This window comes from Ranitomeya variabilis, chromosome 5 (genome assembly GCF_051348905.1).
Source record: "Ranitomeya variabilis isolate aRanVar5 chromosome 5, aRanVar5.hap1, whole genome shotgun sequence".
Taxonomy (NCBI): Eukaryota; Metazoa; Chordata; class Amphibia; order Anura; family Dendrobatidae; genus Ranitomeya; species Ranitomeya variabilis.
Window position 1 is genome coordinate 87,325,278 of NC_135236.1, and position 23,877 is coordinate 87,349,154.

Sequence of the window (23,877 nt, forward strand, 5' to 3'; positions counted from 1 at the left end):
GGGAAATCCGCAAAAAATCCACAAAATTAATGAACATGCTGCGTTTTATACCGCAATGCTTTTTTTGCGGGAAAAAAATGCAACATATGCACAAAAATTGTGGAATGCATAATAAATGATGGGATGCATATGTATGCGTTTTTTAAGCGTTTTTATCATGTTTTATAGCTAAAATAACGCAATAAAAATGTGAAAAATCCTCAACATGTGCACACAGCCTAATAGGGACAGCACTCAGCAGGATGAGGAGTTTGTGCAGGTTGGGAATAGATGGTGATGGGGCTGGAAATGCTGAAATCAAATGTGCCTTTGTTGTGATCTCTACAGACAATTCCTGGTTGGGGATGTTGCCATGTCAGCCTTGGGCAGATGGAAAAGCAGGAAAAGTTAATTACTCCATCAGAAAGAACGTCATCGGTAAGTAACCACCTATGACTGTACTGTAACCTCTTATATGTTCTGCAGCATTGGTTTCTACCACTGTATGGTCACCATATAGCGGTAATATCGGTGTTGGTCTTTGCATATAGATTTATTTTCGGTAAAACCTTGTTCATCAGCTGAGGTTCCCCTGAAGCCACAATTAGGGTGTGCCGCTGTAGCTGTGATCAAGGATACCTAGTTAGGGGCCCATTCATGTGTTTCGCCCCCCTCTCACGAGCTGAACCTCTAGCTACGCCTCTGCTTGATATATATGCATGCACTGTATAAATATACACAGCTGCATAGGCTGAACTCACCTGATTAATTCCAGCAGAATTTGCTTCACACATTGCATACAGAGCCGCAAGTCCGACTGTACTTCCATCAAAGTCAACATTCCTAAAAGAAGAAGACTGGGCCTAAATATCTGAGGAATCTGCAATCTAACAACATAAAACAGTACAGTAGCTTTACTTCAGACACCAAGAGAAAAGATGTAGTTGGCAGGAATCCAGACATCATGAATATCCAGGCATCATGAGTATCTATCATGGAGGCTTACGTGAGAAACTGGGCATTGTCATGAGGTTTCCTGGGCAGCAAGTTCTGAAGCCTCCAGTTCTGGAATCTTTGTAGCAGCACATTGAAATCAGAGACCACCTCTATCTGATCTTTCGAGTCCCAGACTTCAATCCCAATGAGGGCGACAAAAATATTGATTTTTTTATAAATCTGTGTAAGGAAGGAGAGAGGTGTCTGTATTAAAACAGCAATAATCATGAAGTTATTCTAGAATATCCAGTCCAAGTGCCTATAATACAGGTGGCCTTACGGTATTTATGAAGTTCACCATTTTAATCAGATGCTGTTTAACATCTTCTGTATTCCTTTCATATTTTTTGTACTGGAAGATAAAGAATTATTGAGAGGTGATAACAGTTGAACAAATAATTATCTGTCGTATAGATCAGTAACATCTATGTGAGTCAATGAAGTAGCCAGAATGGGTGGCACCATCAAAAGAGCAGTCAGTGCTCTGCTCAGTATCCTAGGCACCTCAGTCGCTTACTTGGTCACTCTGGAGGGCACCCAGGATGCCGGGAAGAACATTGTCAGTGCAGAAGGGGGCCAAGTAAGCGGATGAGGCACCCCAGATGAAGGGCAGAGAAATGGTCATGCAGAAGTGAACACTGCCCTGGTTTGGTGGCCAAGGGGACCGAACTAGACTCTGGACCAGGGTAGTTTGAGTCTTCTTGCTCCCCTCTACAATCCAGCAATGCAATAGGCTTCTCTGGGTAGTGTTCTGCTGGGAAGCCGTTGCTCAAGGCATAGTCTAGGTGACATGTACCACCTACCGACACATTATACAGACGAGGAACCCCCCTTTTATGAAAGCAGTATCAGCTGCTCTTTCAGCAGGATTATGCCCCTGCCTCACTGCAAAAATTGTTCTGAATTAATTTGAGGAATATGACAAAATGTTGAAGGTGATGACTTGTCTCCAAATTTTCCATATCTCAATCTGAGCCTCTATGAAATATTCACCAAAAACAAGTCTGATCCATGGAGGTCACACCTTGTCTTGATGACAGATATCACAGGACACTTCAGGGGTCCTGTGGAGTCCATGCCTCAAAGGATCAGAGCTGTTTTAGAAACCTACTCATTATTAAGATGGTGGTTTTAATGTTATGATTAACTGCCTTAAACATATGCAAATGGCAAAGAAGTCCATCTTTTAACGTGTTGGCATGGTGAGAGTTTGACTTTTGGGACCCCCACTAATCCTGAGAAAGAAGAGGGATTAACGACTATGTGGTCTTATATTGTTGAAGCTATGAGTTGAAATCTATCCAGGGCTTCTAGATCTATCGTCTTGCTATCGTCTATCTCTACAGAATTGGTTTGTTGAGGAGGTCCCCAGCATTACTGGTAAAGGCTTTCTATACAATATGGACAGGATGGACATGTAATGTACAATCTGAACCTGTCTATTAGTCTACAGAAGAAAATACAGACACGTTGTCCTATGTTATGTGATTATGTGTCAGTCCCACATATCTTCTGCCTGTTCGGTCGCTAATAAGTAACCGGGTGTCCAGTTATCCTCTACACAAGATAATTGCTATAGGGCACTGGGGGCATCCTGTACCCATATTATCCCCTATAATGAGTGAGTGCCCAATATCTGCTATATTACAGCACAGTGTTTTGCTAGTACGAGTAACACACTGACTTTATCAGGGATTCCTTTTATTCAGGACCATCTATATTTAGATACACATTACATATAATATCCCACTTACCATACTCAGATCTGCCACCATGAACAACTCAATGTACTTTCTGGCATTCCACAGATTTTCCTTCTGAAATAGTAAAAAAGAATCATATCAAATTTCTGTAAAGGTGTAATGGCAAAACTGACTTTCTAAATATCTGTCCGTAAATCACAGAACCGGTCAGCACTATATCTGCAGAATAGTGTGCATGTCCACTAAGCAAATCCAATAGGATAACACATTTGCATCTCTATCTGATGTGGGACTGGCTGAGCAGAAGGAGGAATCGTCTCTGGGACGGCTGCATATCTAAGCCACATACACAGCAGGTAAATTCAGGAGATCTTCTTCTTAAGATCTACCAGGAACAAAAAAAAGGACCTCCGCCATTAATATGGCTCAGAAGACCTGCTCACTCGCCGAGGCCATAAGTATATTGACCAATAGTGACAGTTATTTCAATGTGCAACAAAAGTATGTACCACATATTATTCAAACATACCTAAGATACTCGGATAACACCAGACCACGCCCGGATAACACTGAGACGGCTGTATATACATCATATAGAATACAATGAGTCTGCTGTATACATCACATGCGATACACTGAGACTGCTGTGTATACATTACATGGGATAAATTGAGACTGCTGTATATACATCACATAGGATACGCTGAGGCTGATGTATACATCACATAGGATACACTGAGACTGCTCTGTGGTCAGGTTTCAGAAGTGGGTGGAAAACAGCTTTATTTTTACCATTATGTCAGAAATGGGTTAAGGGTGGTGAGTTGTAAAAATGGCCTTGTAGACAATTCAAGTGAGTGTCATTTACTAGTACAGCTAAACTGAATATTTGATCTAGGGCTAATATTTCTTCCCCGCAGTATATACTATATATATATATATATATATATATATATATATATATATATATATATATATATATATATATATATAGTGGGGCAAAAAAATATTTAGTCATTCAGCAATAGTGCAAGTTCCACCACTTAAAAAGATGAGAGGCGTCTGTAATTTACATCATAGGTAGACCTCAACTATGGGAGACAAACTGAGACACAAAAATCCAGAAAATCACATTGTCTGTTTTTTTATCATTTTATTTGCATATTATGGTTGAAAATAAGTATTTGGTCAGAAACAAAATTTCATCTCAATACTTTGTAATATATCCTTTGTTGGCAATGACAGAGGTCAAACGTTTTCTGTAAGTCTTCACAAGGTTGCCACACACTGTTGTTGGTATGTTGGCCCATTCCTCCATGCAGATCTCTAGAGCAGTGATGTTTTTGGCTTTTCGCTTGGCAACACGGACTTTCAACTCCCTCCAAAGGTTTTTTATAGGGTTGAGATCTGGAGACTGGCTAGGCCACTCCAGGACCTTGAAATGCTTCTTACGAAGCCACTCCTTCGTTGCCCTGGCAGTGTGCTTTGGATCATTGTCATGTTGAAAGACCCAGCCACGTTTCATCTTCAATGCCCTTGCTGATGGAAGGAGGTTTGCACTCAAAATCTCACGATACATGGCCCCATTCATTCTTTCATGTACCCGGATCAGTCGTCCTGGCCCCTTTGCAGAGAAACAGCCCCAAAGCATGATGTTTCCACCACCATGCTTTACAGTAGGTATGGTGTTTGATGGATGCAACTCAGTATTCTTTTTCCTCCAAACACGACAAGTTGTGTTTCTACCAAACAGTTCCAGTTTGGTTTCATCAGACCATAGGACATTCTCCCAAAACTCCTCTGGATCATCCAAATGCTCTCTAGCAAACTTCAGACGGGCCCGGACATGTACTGGCTTAAGCAGTGGGACACGTCTGGCACTGCAGGATCTGAGTCCATGGTGGCGTAGTGTGTTACTTATGGTAGGCCTTGTTACATTGGTCCCAGCTCTCTGCAGTTCATTCACTAGGTCCCCCCGCGTGGTTCTGGGATTTTTGCTCACCGTTCTTGTGATCATTCTGACCCCACGGGGTGGGATTTTGCGTGGAGCCCCAGATCTAGGGAGATTATCAGTGGTCTTGAATGTCTTCCATTTTCTAATTATTGCTCCCACTGTTGATTTCTTCACTCCAAGCTGGTTGGCTATTGCAGATTCAGTCTTCCCAGCCTGGTGCAGGGCTACAATTTTGTTTCTGGTGTCCTTTGACAGCTCTTTGGTCTTCACCATAGTGGAGTTTGGAGTCAGACTGTTTGAGGGTGTGCACAGGTGTCTTTTTATACTGATAACAAGTTTAAACAGGTGCCATTACTACAGGTAATGAGTGGAGGAAAGAGGAGACTCTTAAAGAAGAAGTTACAGGTCTGTGAGAGCCAGAAATCTTGATTGTTTGTTTCTGACCAAATACTTATTTTCCACCATAATATGCAAATAAAATGATAAAAAAACAGACAATGTGATTTTCTGGATTTTTATTTCTCAGTTTGTCTCCCATAGTTGAGGTCTACCTATGATGTAAATTACAGACGCCTCTCATCTTTTTAAGTGGTGGAACTTGCACTATTGCTGAATGACTAAATACTTTTTTGCCCCACTGTATATATATATATATATACAGTGGGTACGGAAAGTATTCAGACCCCTTTCCATTTTTCATTCTTTGTTTCATCGCAGCAATTTGGTAAATTCAAAAAAGTTATTTTATTTTTTTTCACATTAATGTAATTAATGTACACTCTGCACCCCATCTTGACTGAAAAAAAAACAGAAATGTAGACATTTTTAAGAATTTTATAAAAAAGAAAAACTGAAATATCACATGGTCATAGGTATTCAGACCCTTTGTTCAGACACTCATATTTAAGTCACACTGTCCATTTCCTTGTGATCCTCCTTGAGATGGTTTTACTCCTTCATTGGAGTCCAGCTGTGTTTAATTAAACTGATAGGACTTGATTTGGAAAGGCACACACCTGTCTATATAAGACCTCAAAGCTTACAGTGCATGTCAGACCAATCAGAATCATGAGGTCAAAGGAACTGGCCAAGGAGCTCAGAGACAGAATTGTGGCAAGGCACAGATCTGGCCAAGGTTACAACAGAATTTCTGCAGTACTCAAGGTTCCTAAGAGCTCAGTGGCCTCCATAATCCTTAAATGGAAGAAGTTTGGGACCACAGAAGTCTTCCTAGACCTGGCCTTCCAGCTGATTAATCGAGGGAGAAGAGCCTTGGTGAGAGAGGTAAAGAAGAACCCCAAGATCACTGTGTCTGAGCTCCAGAGATGCAGTAGGGAGATGGGAGAAAGTTCCACAAAGTCAACTGTCATGGTTCCCAATGGCAGGGAAACATCAGAACACAAAAATAACGGAGAGTTAAGAGGAAAAAGACATACACAGTATGAAAGTAGATTTAGCAAAGAGAGGTCCACTTACTAGATAGCAGAAAGATACCAAAGAGGACTTCACGGTCAACTGAAAACCCTTTCAAAAACCATCCTGAAATTACTTTAAGACTCCTGTGTCAACTCATGACACAGGAGTGGCAATTTCAGCCCGCAAGAGCTTCCAGCTACAGAGAATAACAAAAAATGCAAACTGGACAAAAGATACAAAACAAAAGGACAAAGTCCACTTAGCTGATCAGCAGACTAGAAGCAGGAACATGCAACCGAGGCTCTGGTTACAATGATGACCGGCAAGGAAATGACTGGAGAGCAAGGCTAAATAGGAAACTCCCAAACGCTGATGGAAGCAGGTGAACAGAAGCAGCAAAGTGCAAACAAGTCACCAGTACCACCAGCAACCACCAGGGGAGCCCAAAAGCGGATTCACAACAGTAGCCCCCCTTAAGGAGGGGGCACCGAACCCTCACGAGAACTGCCAGGGCGATCTGGATGAGCCCTATGAAAGGCACGAACCAAATCCGAGGCATGAACATCAGAGGCAGTTACCCAAGAATTATCTTCCTGACCATAGCCCTTCCATTTAACCAGATATTGAAGTTTCCATCTGGAAATACGGGAGTCCAAGATCTTTTCTACCACGTACTCCAATTCACCCTCCACCAGCACAGGAGCAGGAGGTTCAGTAGAAGGAACCACCGGTGCCTCATATCTCCGCAACAACGACCGATGGAACACATTATGGATAGCGAAAGATGCCGGGAGGTCCAAACGAAAGGAAACAGGGTTAAGAATCTCCAAAATCCTATAAGGACCGATGAACCGAGGCTTAAATTTAGGAGAAGAAACCCTCATAGGGACAAAACGGGAAGACAACCACACCAAGTCCCCAACACGAAGGTGGGGACCAAGACGACGACGGCGGTTAGCAAACTGCTGAGTCCTCTCCTGGGACAATTCCAAATTATCCACCACTTGTCCCCAAATCTGATGCAACCGATCCACTACCGCATCCACTCCAGGACAATCCGAAGATTCAACCTGACCAGATGAAAAACGCGGATGAAACCCTGAATTGCAAAAGAAAGGAGAAACCAAAGTGGCAGAACTAGCCCGATTATTAAGAGCAAACTCCGCCAACGGCAGAAAGGCAACCCAATCATCCTGATCCGCAGACACAAAACACCTCAAATAAGTCTCCAAAGTTTGATTAGTTCGTTCCGTCTGGCCATTGGTCTGAGGATGGAATGCAGACGAAAAAGACAAATCAATGCCCAACCTGGCACAGACTGCCCGCCAAAATCTAGACACGAACTGGGTACCCCTGTCAGAAACGATGTTTTCCGGAATACCATGCAAGCGAACCACATTTTGAAAAAACAGAGGGACCAACTCAGATGAGGAAGGCAACTTAGGCAATGGCACCAAATGAACCATTTTAGAAAAACGGTCACACACCACCCAGATGACAGACATCTTCTGAGAAACAGGGAGGTCCGAGATAAAGTCCATAGAGATGTGCGTCCAAGGCCTCTTCGGAATAGGCAAGGGCAACAACAACCCACTATCCCTAGAACAACAAGGCTTGGCCCGAGCACACACATCGCAAGACTGCACAAAAACACGCACATCTCGAGACAGGGAAAGCCACCAGAAGGATCCAGCCACCAAATCTCTGGTGCCAAAAATTCCCGGATGACCTGCCAGAGTAGAAGAATGAACTTCCGAGATGACTCTAGTGGTCCACTCGTCAGGAACAAACAGTCTACCAGACGGACAACGATCAGGTCTATCCGCCTGAAATTCTTGCAAAGCCCGTCGCAAATCTGGAGAGACAACAGACAAAACCACTCCATCCTTAAGGACACCAGCAGGTTCAGAATTCCCAGGAGAGTCAGGCTCAAAACTCCTAGAAAGAGCATCTGCTTTCACATTCCTAGAACCCGGTAAGTACGAGACCACAAAATTAAACCGGGAAAAGAACAACGACCAACGTGCCTGTCTAGGATTCAGGCGCCTGGCAGACTCCAAATAAATTAAATTCTTGTGATCAGTCAAAACTACCACCTGATGTCTGGCACCCTCAAGCCAATGACGCCACTCCTCAAATGCCCACTTCATGGCCAAAAGCTCCCGATTACCAACATCATAGTTTCGCTCGGCGGCCGAAAATTTTCGTGAAAAGAACGCACAAGGTCTCATCACTGAGCAGTCGGAACTTTTCTGCGACAAAACCGCCCCCGCTCCGATCTCGGAAGCATCGACCTCAACCTGAAAGGGAAGAGAAACATCAGGCTGGCGCAACACAGGGGCAGACAAAAAGCGGCGCTTAAGCTCCCGAAAGGCCTCCACGGCAGCAGGGGACCAATTGGCAACATCAGCACCCTTTTTAGTCAAATCCGTCAGAGGTTTAGCAACGCCAGAAAAACCAGCTATAAATCGACGATAAAAATTAGCAAAGCCCAAGAATTTCTGGAGACTCTTCAGAGAAGTAGGCTGCGTCCAGTCGTAAATAGCCCGAACCTTGACAGGGTCCATCTCAATAGAAGAAGGAGAAAAAATATACCCCAAAAATGAAATTTTTTGAACCCCAAAAACACACTTTGAACCCTTTACACACAAAGAATTCTCCCGCAAAACCTGAAAAACCCTCCTGACCTGCTGAACATGAGACTCCCAGTCATCAGAAAAAATCAAAATATCATCCAAGTACACAATCATAAATTTATCCAAATATTCACGGAAAATATCATGCATTAAGGACTGAAAGACAGAAGGTGCATTAGAAAGGCCGAAAGGCATTACCAAATACTCAAAATGGCCCTCAGGCGTATTAAATGCGGTTTTCCACTCATCACCCTGCTTTATCCGCACAAGATTATACGCACCGCGAAGATCTATCTTAGAGAACCACTTAGCCCCCCTTATGCGAGCAAACAAATCAGTCAGCAAAGGCAACGGATACTGATATTTGACTGTAATTTTATTCAGGAGTCGATAATCAATACAAGGCCTCAGAGAGCCATCCTTTTTAGAGACAAAGAAAAAACCGGCTCCTAAAGGTGATGAAGAAGGACGAATATGTCCCTTTTCCAGGGACTCCTTAATATACTCGCGCATAGCAGCATGTTCAGGTACAGATAGGTTAAACAAACGACCCTTTGGAAATTTACTGCCAGGAATCAGATCTATGGCGCAATCACAATCTCTGTGGGGAGGGAGTGAACCAATCTTAGGCTCTTCAAAAATATCACGATAATCAGACAAAAATGCCGGAATCTCAGATGGAATAGAGGACGAAATGGACACCATAGGAGTGTCCCCATGAGCCCCCCGACATCCCCAGCTTAACACAGACATAGCTTTCCAGTCAAGGACTGGGTTATGAGACTGTAACCATGGTAATCCAAGCACCAAAACATCATGTAAATTGTACAACACAAGGAAGCGAATCACCTCCTGATGGTCTGGAGTCATACGCATAGTCACTTGCGTCCAGAACTGTGGTTTATTACAAGCCAAAGGTGTAGAATCAATACCCTTCAGAGGTATAGGGACTTCCAGAGGCTCTAAATCAAACCCACAGCGCCTGGCAAAGGACCAGTCCATAAGACTCAGAGCGGCACCAGAGTCCACATAGGCATCCACGGTAATAACTGATAATGAACAAATCAAGGTTACAGACAAAATAAATTTGGACTGTAAAGTGCCAATTGAAATGGACTTGTCAACCTTCCTAGTACGCTTAGAGCATGCCGATATAACATGAGCAGAATCACCACAATAGAAGCATAACCCATTTTTACGCCTATAATTCTGCCGCTCGCTTCTGGACATAACTCTGTCATATTGCATTTTCTCTGGCGTCTCTTCAGAAGATACCGCCAAATGGTGCACGGATTTGCGCTCCCGCAAACGCCGATCAATCTGAATTGCCATTGTCATGGACTCATTCAGACCTGTAGGCGCAGGGAACCCGACCATAACATCTTTAACGGCATCAGAAAGGCCCTCTCTGAAATTTGCCGCCAAGGCGCACTCATTCCACTGAGTAAGCACAGACCACCTACGAAATTTTTGGCAGTATATCTCCGCTTCATCTTACCCTTGAGATATGGCTATCAAAGCTTTTTCAGCTTGAATCTCCAAATTAGGTTCCTCATAAAGCAACCCTAAAGCCAGGAAAAACGCATCCACATTGAGCAACGCAGGATCCCCTGGTGCCAATGAAAATGCCCAATTTTGAGGGTCACCTCGCAGCAAAGAGATTAAAATCTTAACCTGCTGGACAGGATCTCCTGAGGAGTGAGGTCTGAGAGAAAGGAATAATTTACAATTATATTTGAAATTCAAAAACCGAGATCTATCTCCGGAAAACACCTCTGGTGTAGGGATTTTAGGTTCAGAAATAGGAGCATGTATAACAAAATCTTGTAAATTTTGAACCTTCGTAGCAAGATTATTTAAACCTGCAGCCAAACTCTGAGGATCCATCTTTAAACAGGTGAGCTCAGAGCCATTCAAGGATTATAAGGAGAGAAAGGCAAAGGCTGTAATTAAAGCTGAAATACAACTGATCCAACTATGGAGCAAGCATAGGGGAGAAAAAAAAAAAAAAAAAATTTACAGACTTCTTTTTTCTCTCCTTTCTTCTGCCAATAAGTTTAACACTGGCCGGTCATACTGTCATGGTTCCCAATGGCAGGGAAACATCAGAACACAAAAATAACGGAGAGTTAAGAGGAAAAAGACATACACAGTATGAAAGTAGATTTAGCAAAGAGAGGTCCACTTACTAGATAGCAGAAAGATACCAAAGAGGACTTCACGGTCAACTGAAAACCCTTTCAAAAACCATCCTGAAATTACTTTAAGACTCCTGTGTCAACTCATGACACAGGAGTGGCAATTTCAGCCCGCAAGAGCTTCCAGCTACAGAGAATAACAAAAACTGCAAACTGGACAAAAGATACAAAACAAAAGGACAAAGTCCACTTAGCTGATCAGCAGACTAGAAGCAGGAACATGCAACCGAGGCTCTGGTTACAATGATGACCGGCAAGGAAATGACTGGAGAGCAAGGCTAAATAGGAAACTCCCAAACGCTGATGGAAGCAGGTGAACAGAAGCAGCAAAGTGCAAACAAGTCACCAGTACCACCAGCAACCACCAGGGGAGCCCAAAAGCAGATTCACAACAGTCAACTATCACTGCAGCCCTCCACCAGTCGCGCCTTTATAGCAGAGTGGCCTGACGGAAGCCTCTCCTCTGTGCAAGACATATGAAAGCCCACATAGAGTTTGCTAAAAAACACATGAAGGACTCCCAGACTATGAGAAATAAGATTCTCTGGTCTGATGAAACGAAGATAGACCTTTTTGGTGATAATTCTAAGCGGTATGTGTGTAGAAAACCAGGCACTGCTCATTACCTGCCCAATACAATCCCAACAGTGAAACATGGTGGTGGCAGCATCATGCTATGGGGGTGTTTTTCAGCTGCAGGGACAGGATGACTGGTTGTCATTGAAGGAAACGTAAATGCGGCCAAGTACAGAGATATCCTGGGTGAAAACCTCTTCCAGAGTGCTCTGGACCTCAGAATTGGCCGAAGGTTCACCTTTCAACAATACAATGACCCTAAGCACACAGCTAAAATAATAAAGAAGTGGCTTCAGAACAAATCTGTGACCATCCTTGACTGGACCAGCCAGAGCACTGACCTAAACACAACTGAGCATTTCTGGAGAGACTGAAATTGGCTGTCCACCAACGTTCACCATCCAACCTGATGGAACTGGAGAGGATCTGCAAGGAAGAATGGCAGAGGATCCCCAAATCCAGGTGTGAAAAACTTGTTGCATCATTCCCAAGAAGACTCATGGCTGTACTAGCTCAAAAGGTGCTTCTACTCAATACCGAGCAAAGGGTCTGAATACTTATGACCATCTGATATTTCAGTTTTTCTTTTTTAATAAATTTGCAAAAATTACTCATTTCTGTGTTTTTTCAGACAAGATGGGGTGCAGAGTGTACATTAATGAGAAAAAATGAACTTTTTTGTATTAACCAAATGGCTGCAATGAAACAAAGAGTGAAAAATGTAAAGGGGTCTGAATACTTTCTGTACCCACTGTATGTAGCTGATCTGTCGAGTCTGCAATACTATCCTATTTGTGGACAGCATAATACATAGGAGGAGATGACACATAATACTTTCTATGATCTGATTGTATTCTCATGTAACTGCGGCCACTCATAGTGAAAGCATGTTAAAAAGTCTAGAATAAAATAAATAGGAGACTAAGCAAATAATCCCACCTCATCAGCTGAAGCCCGAAATGATATGAAGGACGGTTGTTTCTGCTTTGTAGCGTTCTCGCTGACACCGCAGCCTGTCTTGGACTCCTCCACTTGCTCATACACTGCGTGTTCCCCACTATCTGTGAACTTTAGGGGTTCAATGAAAAACCTCTGCTCTCGTGTCTGGATAAGACCACTGTGAAATTATGAACAACATGTAAGATCATGTAAACGTGTCGCCGGGTCATGTTCATCCACACCAAACTCCTCCAATGTTGTCTTTACTGACCTTGGTGCAATGGGACACAGTCACATGGAACAGAAAGGGGTCTTCCCCAAACTGTTCCCACAAAGTTGGAAGTATACAATTGCATTGAATGTCTTCTATGCCGAAGCATTAAGATTTCCCTTCATTGGAACTAAGGACTAAAGCCAACCATTGAAAACAAACCCACAGTATTATCCCTGCTTCATCAAACCTTACAGCTTGCAAAATGTAGTTAGGCAGGTAATGTTCCCCTGGCTTTCACCAAATCCAGACTCGTCCACCGGACATCACACAGAGAAGCGTGATCCATCACTTCACAGGATACATGTCTACTGCTCCAGAGTACAGTGGCGGCAGCTTTACACCACTCCATCTGACGCTTGGTATTGTGCTTGGTGATGTAAAACTTGCATGCAACTGCTTGGCCATGGAAACTCATGCCATGGAAGTCCTGGTGCACAGTTTTTGTGCTGATGATAATACCAGAGGAGGTTGGGCGTTATAGAGTCAGAAGAGTGTTGGTGACAACTTTACATGGTATCCACTTCGTGGATAAGTTGCTTTGATTCCTTGCTCTTCTCAATAATATTACGCAAAAGTGATTGTGGAATATTTAGGAGGGATGTAATGTCATGATCTGACCAGTTACCAAGATGACTGTTAAAAATAAATAGATAGATATACAGTAGATAGATAGATAGATAGATAGATAGATAGATAGATAGATAATAGATAGATGATAGATAGATAATAGATCAAAGATAGATAGATAGATAGATAGATAGATAGATAGATAGATAGATGATAGATAGATAGATAATAGATAGATAACTAGATAGATAATAGATCAATGATAGATAGATAGATAGATAGATAGATAGATAGATAGATAGATAGATAGATAGATAGATAGATAATAGATAGATGATAGATAGATAAATAGATAGATAGATAATAGATAGATAGATAGATAGATAGATAGATAGATAGATAGATAGATAGATAGATGATAGATAGATAGATATATAATAGATAGATAGATAGATAATAGATAGATAGATGATAGATATATAAATGATAGATAAATGGATAGATAGATAGATAGATAGATAGATAGATAGATAGATAAGATACATACCTTAACCCATTACATGTACTCAGGGTAACCATTGAGTTGTTCTCATGCTTTACATGCCCCTGGTAGTTGCAGTGATCCTAGAAAAATATATTTTAATAGTTATGCCTCAGTCCAGGTTTTTTTTTTTATTTAGGCAAAGAAGAAACATTGGACCATTTTTCATCGGTGTAAAAGGTAAAATTTTAATCCAATTTTGGTCTGTGTGACTGATCGGCCCAACAATGTGGCATTCATTTTTCTCCTATGCAAAAAAAATAAATAAATCCAAGCGCCTCTTTTCTACTGAACAGTAACAAAATATCATCCTAGGAACCAGGGCTGTGGAATTGGTAAGCCAAACACCAACTCCGACTCCTCAATTTCCCTGACTTCTGACTCCAACTCTGACTCAAATAGCAAAAATTCACCGCACACTCTAATGGAATGATTTGCAACCATCAAAAATTGGTCCAAAACCCAGTAAAGTAGAGACACCCGACGTTTCGACCCTCCCGGGTCCTGGGGAGCAGGGCGCAAGCATATCCCGGACGGTTCTACAGCCTCAGGACCCAGGTACCACCATTGGCCACCAATGATTGGCACTATTCTGACTATAAGTAAGAAGCAACACTTATATCTTACCAATATATCACATACAAAAAGCAACGCCTTTTATTGCACAGGACTCTATCGGGCCTCCATTCAAAGCTTAAGGTGACCTGTTATCATTACCTGGCACATTTCATATCCTCCAAAGGTTACCATTTATTTACAGCCTACCAGTATCCGCATGGAAGCTTATATACGGCTATTCTCTAACCCTGACTCCCATTCCTCTTGAACCCAAGTAAACCCCTTCTGATGAAGCTTAATCAGATTTTTATTATGCACTAAACTATATCAGCATGCACAAGAGACAAATGTGCCCTGACAAAAAATCAGGAAAAGAAATGCAACAAATACGCGGCAAACACTCAGCAAAACCTGCTTTATTCACATTGCTTATTTTCTGCCAAGAAAGCAGGTTACTACTGCAGAAAAAAAAATGCAGCAAAAACGCAACCTATGAACATAGCCTTACTGTACCTTGTGCTCAGGGTGGCTGGTGACCAGAGTGCCGTCCTGCAGATAATGGCTTTCTGTGTAATTCTCCGCAAACAGACCCCTGAAGAAACAGAGAAAAGTTAGTCAGTATCCAGTGGCATGTAAAAGTTTGGGCACCCCTGGTCAATATTACTGTTACTGTGAACAGTTAAGCAAGTTGAAGATGAAATGATCTCTAAAAGGCCTAAAGTTAAAGATGACACATTTCCTCTGTCTTTAGGCAACTATATAATAATAATAATAATAATAATCTTTATTTTTATATAGTGCTAACATATTCCACAGCGCATTAAAGTTTATTATTATCACTGTCCCCGATGGGGCTCACAATCTAAATTCCCTATCAGTGTCTTTGGTATGTGGGAGGAAACCAGAGTACCCGGAGGAAACCCACACAAACATGAGGAGAACATACAAACTCCTTGCAGATGTTGACCTTGGTTGGGTTTCAACCCAGGACTCCAGTGCTGCAATGCTATCCACTGAGCCACCGTACTGCCCCCAATATATATATTGTCATTGTTTACATTTTAAATTACAAAAAGGGAAATGCAAAAGTTTGGGCACCCTTGGAGAGTTGTGTGCTCAGATAATTTTGACCAAGGTATCAGACCTGAAAAAGCCTTTAAGGATTATGGCTTGTTCACTATCATCATTAGGAAAGACCAGGTGATGAAACTTTCATAGCTTTATAAAAACCCTGCCTCCTCTAAGGCCAGTTTCACACGTCCTGATATTTCCGGTACCGGAGATATCAGTGTCCATTTGTCCGTGCATGTACTACGAGCGGAACACGTGGGCCGTCTGTGTGCCGCATCAGTACCACACGGACGGCCGCCGGGGAAGTAGAGCTACTGTAAGCGCTGTTCCCCGGCGGCTGGTGCTGAAGTCGGCTGTCATCCATTCTCCCCTGCTCTGCCGCGAGCAGGGGAGAATGAATGAATGAGAAGCAGCGGGCACAGGCTCAGTAACTAGCGCTGACGTCACTGAGTCTGTGCATGCTGCCGGCATGCAATCCTGTGACCTCAGGACCATGGGAGAAAGCAAGTGATGAGGTCACAGCAGTTCAAGCTCTATCACAGTGACCTCATCACTTGCATTCTCCCACAGTCCTGAGGTCACAGGAGTTCATGCCGTTAGCGAGCACAGACTCAGTGATGTCAGCGCTAGTTACTGAGCCTGCACCCGCTGCGTATCATTCATTCCCCAGTAGTTTACAGCCGGGCCGGTCGCATTAGCAGTGCTCCCGATTGTAAACTGTATATACCCCAGATATGGATTACGGTGTGGGACTGACTGAACGCCGGACAGGTATGGTATATTGTTGGGGTTTGTTATTTTTATTTTTTTACATTTTTACAGGAGATCGAGGGCGTTGCTTGGATTACAGAAACAACAGATGCACCTTTTCTGGGCAGCTGCGGGCTGCTGCTTTTAGACTGGGGGGCCATATTCATGGCCCCTTACCAGCCAGAGAATAGCATCCCGCACCTGTGAGTTTTGCCGGGTTGGTTTAAAAACATAGGGGGACATAGGGGGACCCCAAATCGGGTTTTTCATTCATTCATTCTCCCCTGCTCGCAGGCGGAACAGGGGACAATGGATGAAAGCAGTGTTTAGCACCAGACGCAGGGGAACAGTGGCTTACAGTAGTGCTACTTCCCCGGCGGCCGTCCGTGCACACGGAGGACAATGTACACTGTTCTCCGTGTGCACGTGTGGCACGTTTTGCGGCCTGTGTGTCCGGGTGAAAACGGACATGTCTGCGTGTTTTGCACACAGACACACGGTCCATGAAAACATGCTGACATGTGCATAGACCCATTCATTTGAATGGGTCTACGTGTGTCAGAATTCTAAGGAAATGTCATCTTTAACTTTAGACCTTTTAGAGATAATTACTTCTTCCATTTCCTTAAATGTTCACAATAACAGTAATTTTGACCAGGGGTGTCAAAACTTTTACATGCCATTGTATATATCATGATGTCAGTGGAAATCTGCAGTATAATGGTCCTTTATAAGGGGTATATACAAGTATATAGGTCATCTCACTATCCGAGATATACATAACCCACACTGTGATCACTCACTCTGTCTTCTCAATGTGAATGACTGTGGGTTTCCCACCCAGGAGGATCTCATATTGGAGAACGTCTGGATAAATGCTCTAAAGAATTAAAAAATAATATTTTAGTCAGGATTTCTTTTTGCATTCATGTTCATTAGGTTAGATCCCTAAGAACTGAATACTGGGTGCTACAGTAATAGGAGACACAGCAATTAATTGTAATCTACTGGAGGACCAATCAGAAAAAGGTCAATTCAGCAGCAGCACTCCAGCAGGAGAAATCAGGTATTACATGGTCTATATTCAATCAACAAGAGATGAGTCCTCCAAATACACTCTTCACTCCAACTATTGGAAGGAATTCTCTACTCTTATAACTCAGACTGGATTTGCAAGTTACTTAAGGTAAGTTTTTATGTCTGTATGTATAAGGCTCAGATCACATCTGTTTTATGACTGTCATTTATAAAGGAAGCAACAACACTCTATTGAATCCATTGCATGATGGACCTCACCCGGCCTGACAGACCACATTAGCTTACAATGGGGTAAGTTCGGTTTTACCATTGTTTTGACTGTTAACATGTCAATACATACAGCCCCATTTTTACGGCATAATATGATGGTATCTGCGATGGAGGCTCTGATGAAGATGTGAACGGAGCCTTAGACTTCCACTGCCGTCACATTATGACAGTGATACCCTTGATTAGAAGCTTCTACCATAATTATTGGGCACATGGAGTGGGAGATACCTGGGTGTCTCTCTTGTAGACAGTGTGCAACCTCCGAGGAAAGACGACCTCATATGTCTGTCCTCCTGGTAACTGAGCAAATACTAAAAGGGAAAAATACAAAGACATTAACAAGTAGAAGTAATGGGGCCGACATCTGCATTGGGCAAAGCTGGGATGGTGCCAAGGACTATTGGGCTTAAGGGGAAAACTGTGATCTGGACATATATGGAGTTGTCACATTGATGTTGGATTAGAAAAAGGTCTTTGTCATCAGAGGGCCAACATATACCATGAGCACAGATTATCCCCTTAATGACCGCCAATACGTCTTTTAACTGACCTGCGATATAAGAGAATAGCTTCCCCCGACGGCTGACAATCCAGCAGCTGTTAGCTGTACACTATAGCTGTCAACTTGCTGCATTAGCCACGATCAGTGTTTGCACCGTCCATATCTGTTTAACCCCTTAAATGCTGCTGTCAATAGTGACTACATCATGTAAATGGTTAACAGAGTGTGGGGGCTTCCTCTTTATCCCCATCGGCACCCTGAGATCATGATTGTGTGGTCCTGATTAGTGATGAGCGAGTATACTCATTGCTCGGGTTTTCTCGAGCATGCTCGGGTGGTCTCCGAGTATTTGTTAGTGTTCGGAGATTTGGTTTTCATCGCCTCAGCTGAATGATTTACAGCTACTATTTTGATACAGGAAAGAAATATATCTTGGTACCGTGTTAGCCAGTAGATAGAAAAGTATTTAGAATTGAGAGTCCTCAGCTTCCTGCTGCGGCCGGCGGTCACATGTGCCGATACTTAAGAGAAATGACCGCCTGCCGCAGCAGGAAGCAGGCGGCTGACAGTGCGTGCTACTGAAAAGGAATGAATACTCACCGCTCTCTGCGATGAACAGTCCCGGTGAGTATTCCGGCAGCTGTGCTCTGCTTTTTTAACATTTTTGTCAAATTTCTGATATTTTTTGGTAAATAAACACAAAATACATCGACCTAAAGTTACCATTATCATAAATTACAATGGGCCACGAAAAAAAACAATCTCAAAATCACTGTGTTTTGCTGAAGCGTTCCAGAGTTATTACCACATAAAGTGACACTGACCAGATTGCAAAAATTTAGCCCGGTCACTAAGGGGTTAAAGATATAGGGGACCTAAAACATATCATATAGTGGCAGATTTCAATAACCGGGTGTGTATGGGGGCGGCCTGACCGTACCCTGATATCTACTGTCAGAATCACAGATCCTATGTTATTGGGAGACAATTGGTGCCGGGGCCGTCTGGTTACTCTCTGACTAAAAACCATGGCTACGTTCTTCCTACACCAGCACCACAGACCGGTAATAGGCTGTGCCTGGTACTGCGGCTCAGACCCATGGAAGTGAATGAAGTGTAATAGGGAGGATGCGGCCATGATTTATTATCCCGGATAAACCCTATAAATCATAGGCTGCAGCACCAGGTGATGTGGGTGACGGGAGCGGCCGGCACCTGGGATTACACTTCCCGTACAGCGGCTGTATGAGCGCTATATACAGCACACCGGGGTCTATACGTATACAGACAAGACGTGAGGACCACCACACATATATTACAGAACGGCAGTAATAGACACGTTCCACATCCTGCAGAAGTAACACGTGGGGAGAACGACGCCACATTCATAGAAAACCTCCAGAAATGGTGACTGTCCTCACCCAGGAGCACCAGCACCAGGAGAAGACATCTCAGCATGGTCCGGACACGTCTTATCACCGTTATCCTGGAGGAGAGAAGCAGAAGATAAGAAGAAGTGACGTATAATGCCTGATAGCAGGTAATAATGGGCGGAGAGACCTAGTAATAATCCCCCCAGTATACAGCGGGGTGGTGAGACCTAGTAATAATCCCCCCCAGTATACAGCGGGGGTGGTGAGACCTAGTAATAATCCCCCCCAGTATACAGCGGGGGTGGTGAGACCTAGTAATAATCCCCCCAGTATACAGCGGGGTGGTGAGACCTAGTAATAATCCCCCCAGTATACAGCGGGGTGGTGAGACCTAGTAATAATCCCCCCCAGTATACAGCGGGGGTGGTGAGACCTAGTAATAATCCCCCCAGTATACAGCGGGGTGGTGAGACCTAGTAATAATCCCCCCAGTATACAGCGGGGTGGTGAGACCTAGTAATAATCCCCCCAGTATACAGTGGGGTGGTGAGACCTAGTAATAATCCCCCCAGTATACAGCGGGGGGGTGGGACCCTGTACTAGCAATAATCCCCCCAGTATACAGCAGGGGTGGTGAGACCTAGTAATAATCCCCCCAGTATACAGCGGGGTGGTGAGACCTAGTAATAATCCCCCCAGTATACAGCGGGGGGGTGAGACCCTGTACTAGTAATAATCCCCCCAGTATACAGCGGGGGTGGTGAGACCCTGTACTAGTAATAATCCCCCCAGTATACAGCGGGGGTGGTGAGACCCTGTACTAGTAATAATCCCCCCAGTATACAGCGGGGGTGGTGAGACCCTGTACTAGTAATAATCCCCCCAGTATACAGCGGGGGCAGGAGACCCTGTACTAGTAATAATCCCCCCAGTATACAGCGGGGGCTGGAGACCCCGTACTAGTAATAATCCCCCCAGTATACAGCGGGGGCAGGAGACCCTGTACTAGTAATAATCCCCCCAGTATACAGCGGGGGCAGGAGACCCTGTACTAGTAATAATCCCCCCAGTATACAGCGGGGGCAGGAGACCCTGTACTAGTAATAATCCCCCAGTATACAGTGGGGGCAGGAGACCCTGTACTAGTAATAATCCCCCCCAGTATACAGCGGGGGCAGGAGACCCTGTACTAGTAATAATCCCCCCAGTATACAGCGGGGGCAGGAGACCCTGTACTAGTAATAATCCCCCCAGTATACAGCGGGGGCAGGAGACCCTGTACTAGTAATAATCCCCTCAGTATACAGCGGGGGCAGGAGACCCTGTACTAGTAATAATCCCCCCAGTATACAGCGGGGGCAGGAGACCCTGTACTAGTAATAATCCCCCCAGTATACAGCGGGGGCAGGAGACCCTGTACTAGTAATAATCCCCCAGTATACAGCGGGGGCAGGAGACCCTGTACTAGTAATAATCCCCCAGTATACAGTGGGGGCAGGAGACCCTGTACTAGTAATAATCCCCCCAGTATACAGCGGGGGCAGGAGACCCTGTACTAGTAATAATCCCCCCAGTATACAGCGGGGTGGTGAGACCCTGTACTAGTAATAATCCCCCCAGTATACAGCGGGGGCAGGAGACCCTGTACTAGTAATAATCCCCCCAGTATACAGCGGGGGCTGGAGACCCTGTACTAGTAATAATCCCCCCAGTATACAGTGGGGGCAGGAGACCCTGTACTAGTAATAATCCCCCCAGTATACAGCGGGGGCTGGAGACCCTGTACTAGTAATAATCCCCCCAGTATACAGCGGGGTGGTGAGACCCTGTACTAGTAATAATCCCCCCAGTATACAGCGGGGGCAGGAGACCCTGTACTAGTAATAATCCCCCCCCCCAGTATACAGCGGGGGCAGGAGACCCTGTACTAGTAATAATCCCCCCCCCAGTATACAGCGGGGGCAGGAGACCCTGTACTAGTAATAATCCCCCCAGTATACAGCGGGGGCAGGAGACCCTGTACTAGTAATAATCCCACCAGTATACAGCGGGGACAGGAGACCCCGTACTAGTAATAATCCCCCCAGTATACAGCGGGGGCAGGAGACCCTGTACTAGTAATAATCCCACCAGTATACAGCGGGGACAGGAGACCCTGTACTAGTAATAATCCCCCAGTATACAGCGGGGGCAGGAGACCCTGTACTAGTAATAATCCCCCCAGTATACAGCAGGGGTGGTGAGACCCTGTACTAGTAATAATCCCCCCAGTATACAGCGGGGGTGGTGAGACCCTGTACTAGTAATAATCCCCCCCAGTATACAGCGGGGGTGGTGAGACCCTGTACTAGTAATAATCCCCCCAGTATACAGCGGGGGTGGTGAGACCCTGTACTAGTAATAATCCCCCCCAGTATACAGCGGGGGCAGGAGACCCTGTACTAGTAATAATCCCCCAGTATACAGCGGGGGCTGGAGACCCTGTACTAGTAATAATCCCCCAGTATACAGCGGGGGCAGGAGACCCTGTACTAGTAATAATCCCACCAGTATACAGCGGGGGCTGGAGACCCTGTACTAGTAATAATCCCCCCAGTATACAGTGGGGGCAGGAGACCCTGTACTAGTAATAATCCCCCAGTATACAGCGGGGGCAGGAGACCCTGTACTAGTAATAATCCCACCAGTATACAGCGGGGGCTGGAGACCCTGTAATAGTAATAATCCCCCCAGTATACAGCGGGGGCAGGAGACCCTGTACTAGTAATAATCCCCCAGTATACAGCGGGGGCAGGAGACCCTGTACTAGTAATAATCCCCCAGTATACAGCGGGGGCAGGAGACCCTGTACTAGTAATAATCCCCCCAGTATACAGCGGGGGCTGGAGACCCTGTACTAGTAATAATCCCCCCAGTATACAGCGGGGGCAGGAGACCCTGTACTAGTAATAATCCCACCAGTATACAGCGGGGGCTGGAGACCCTGTACTAGTAATAATCCCCCCAGTATACAGCGGGGGCAGGAGACCCTGTACTAGTAATAATCCCCCAGTATACAGCGGGGGCAGGAGACCCTGTACTAGTAATAATCCCCCCAGTATACAGCGGGGGCAGGAGACCCTGTACTAGTAATAATCCCCCCAGTATACAGCGGGGGCAGGAGACCCTGTACTAGTAATAATCCCCCCAGTATACAGCGGGGGCAGGAGACCCTGTACTAGTAATAATCCCCCCCAGTATACAGCGGGGGCAGGAGACCCTGTACTAGTAATAATCCCCCCAGTATACAGCGGGGGCTGGAGACCCTGTACTAGTAATAATCCCCCCAGTATACAGCGGGGGCAGGAGACCCTGTACTAGTAATAATCCCCCCAGTATACAGCGGGGGCAGGAGACCCTGTACTAGTAATAATCCCCCCAGTATACAGCGGGGGCTGGAGACCCTGTACTAGTAATAATCCCCCAGTATACAGTGGGGGCAGGAGACCCTGTACTAGTAATAATCCCCCCTGTATACAGCGGGGGCAGGAGACCCTGTACTAGTAATAATCCCCCCAGTATACAGCGGGGGCTGGAGACCCTGTACTAGTAATAATCCCCCCAGTATACAGCAAGGGTGGTGAGACCCTGTACTAGTAATAATCCCCCCAGTATACAGCGGGGGCAGGAGACCCTGTACTAGTAATAATCCCCCCAGTATACAGCGGGGGCAGGAGACCCTGTACTAGTAATAATCCCCCCAGTATACAGCGGGGGTGGTGAGACCCTGTACTAGTAATAATCCCCCCAGTATACAGCGGGGGTGGTGAGACCCTGTACTAGTAATAATCCCCCCAGTATACAGCGGGGGCAGGAGACCCTGTACTAGTAATAATCCCCCCAGTATACAGCGGGGGTGGTGAGACCCTGTACTAGTAATAATCCCCCCAGTATACAGCGGGGGTGGTGAGACCCTGTACTAGTAATAATCCCCCCAGTATACAGCGGGGGTGGTGAGACCCTGTACTAGTAATAATCCCCCCAGTATACAGCGGGGGTGGTGAGACCCTGTACTAGTAATAATCCCCCCAGTATACAGCGGGGGCAGGAGACCCTGTACTAGTAATAATCCCCCCAGTATACAGCGGGGGTGGTGAGACCCTGTACTAGTAATAATCCCCCCAGTATACAGCGGGGTGGTGAGACCTAGTAATAATCCCCCCAGTATACAGCGGGGTGGTGAGACCCTGTACTAGTAATAATCCCCCCAGTATACAGCGGGGGCAGGAGACCCTGTACTAGTAATAATCCCCCCAGTATACAGCGGGGGCAGGAGACCCTGTACTAGTAATAATCCCCCCCAGTATACAGCGGGGGCAGGACACACGTCTGTCACCCCCTCCTCATTATCCAGACTACACAATTACCCCGCACTAGTGCACATTTATCAACCCCGGAGCCAGGAAAGCGGAGCAGTTACCATAGCAACCTGTTAGTTTCTTGGTTTTATTTTCTTGAACCTCCAAAAAATGTCAACATCTGATTGGTTGCTATGGA

General features: G+C 44.9%; 1 protein-coding gene across 4 annotated transcripts in view; it reads right to left on the reverse strand.

Annotated features, from left to right (window-relative positions):
- LOC143775027 (zinc metalloproteinase-disintegrin-like 4a) overlaps positions 1–23,877 on the reverse strand; it is a 118,726-nt gene that overhangs the window by 87,152 nt on the left and 7,697 nt on the right. For all 4 annotated transcript variants that reach the window (XM_077262844.1, XM_077262845.1, XM_077262846.1 and 1 more), the window contains exons 2-11: positions 19,390–19,454; positions 17,695–17,777; positions 16,962–17,038; positions 14,851–14,929; positions 13,786–13,862; positions 12,398–12,575; positions 2,730–2,792; positions 1,256–1,327; positions 986–1,155; positions 741–822 (exon numbers count right to left, since the gene is read on the reverse strand). In XM_077262844.1, coding sequence (XP_077118959.1) covers positions 741–822; positions 986–1,155; positions 1,256–1,327; positions 2,730–2,792; positions 12,398–12,575; positions 13,786–13,862; positions 14,851–14,929; positions 16,962–17,038; positions 17,695–17,777; positions 19,390–19,426 — 918 coding nt within the window. In that variant the 5' untranslated portion in view covers positions 19,427–19,454. The remainder of the gene's footprint in view (positions 1–740; positions 823–985; positions 1,156–1,255; positions 1,328–2,729; positions 2,793–12,397; positions 12,576–13,785; positions 13,863–14,850; positions 14,930–16,961; positions 17,039–17,694; positions 17,778–19,389; positions 19,455–23,877) is intronic.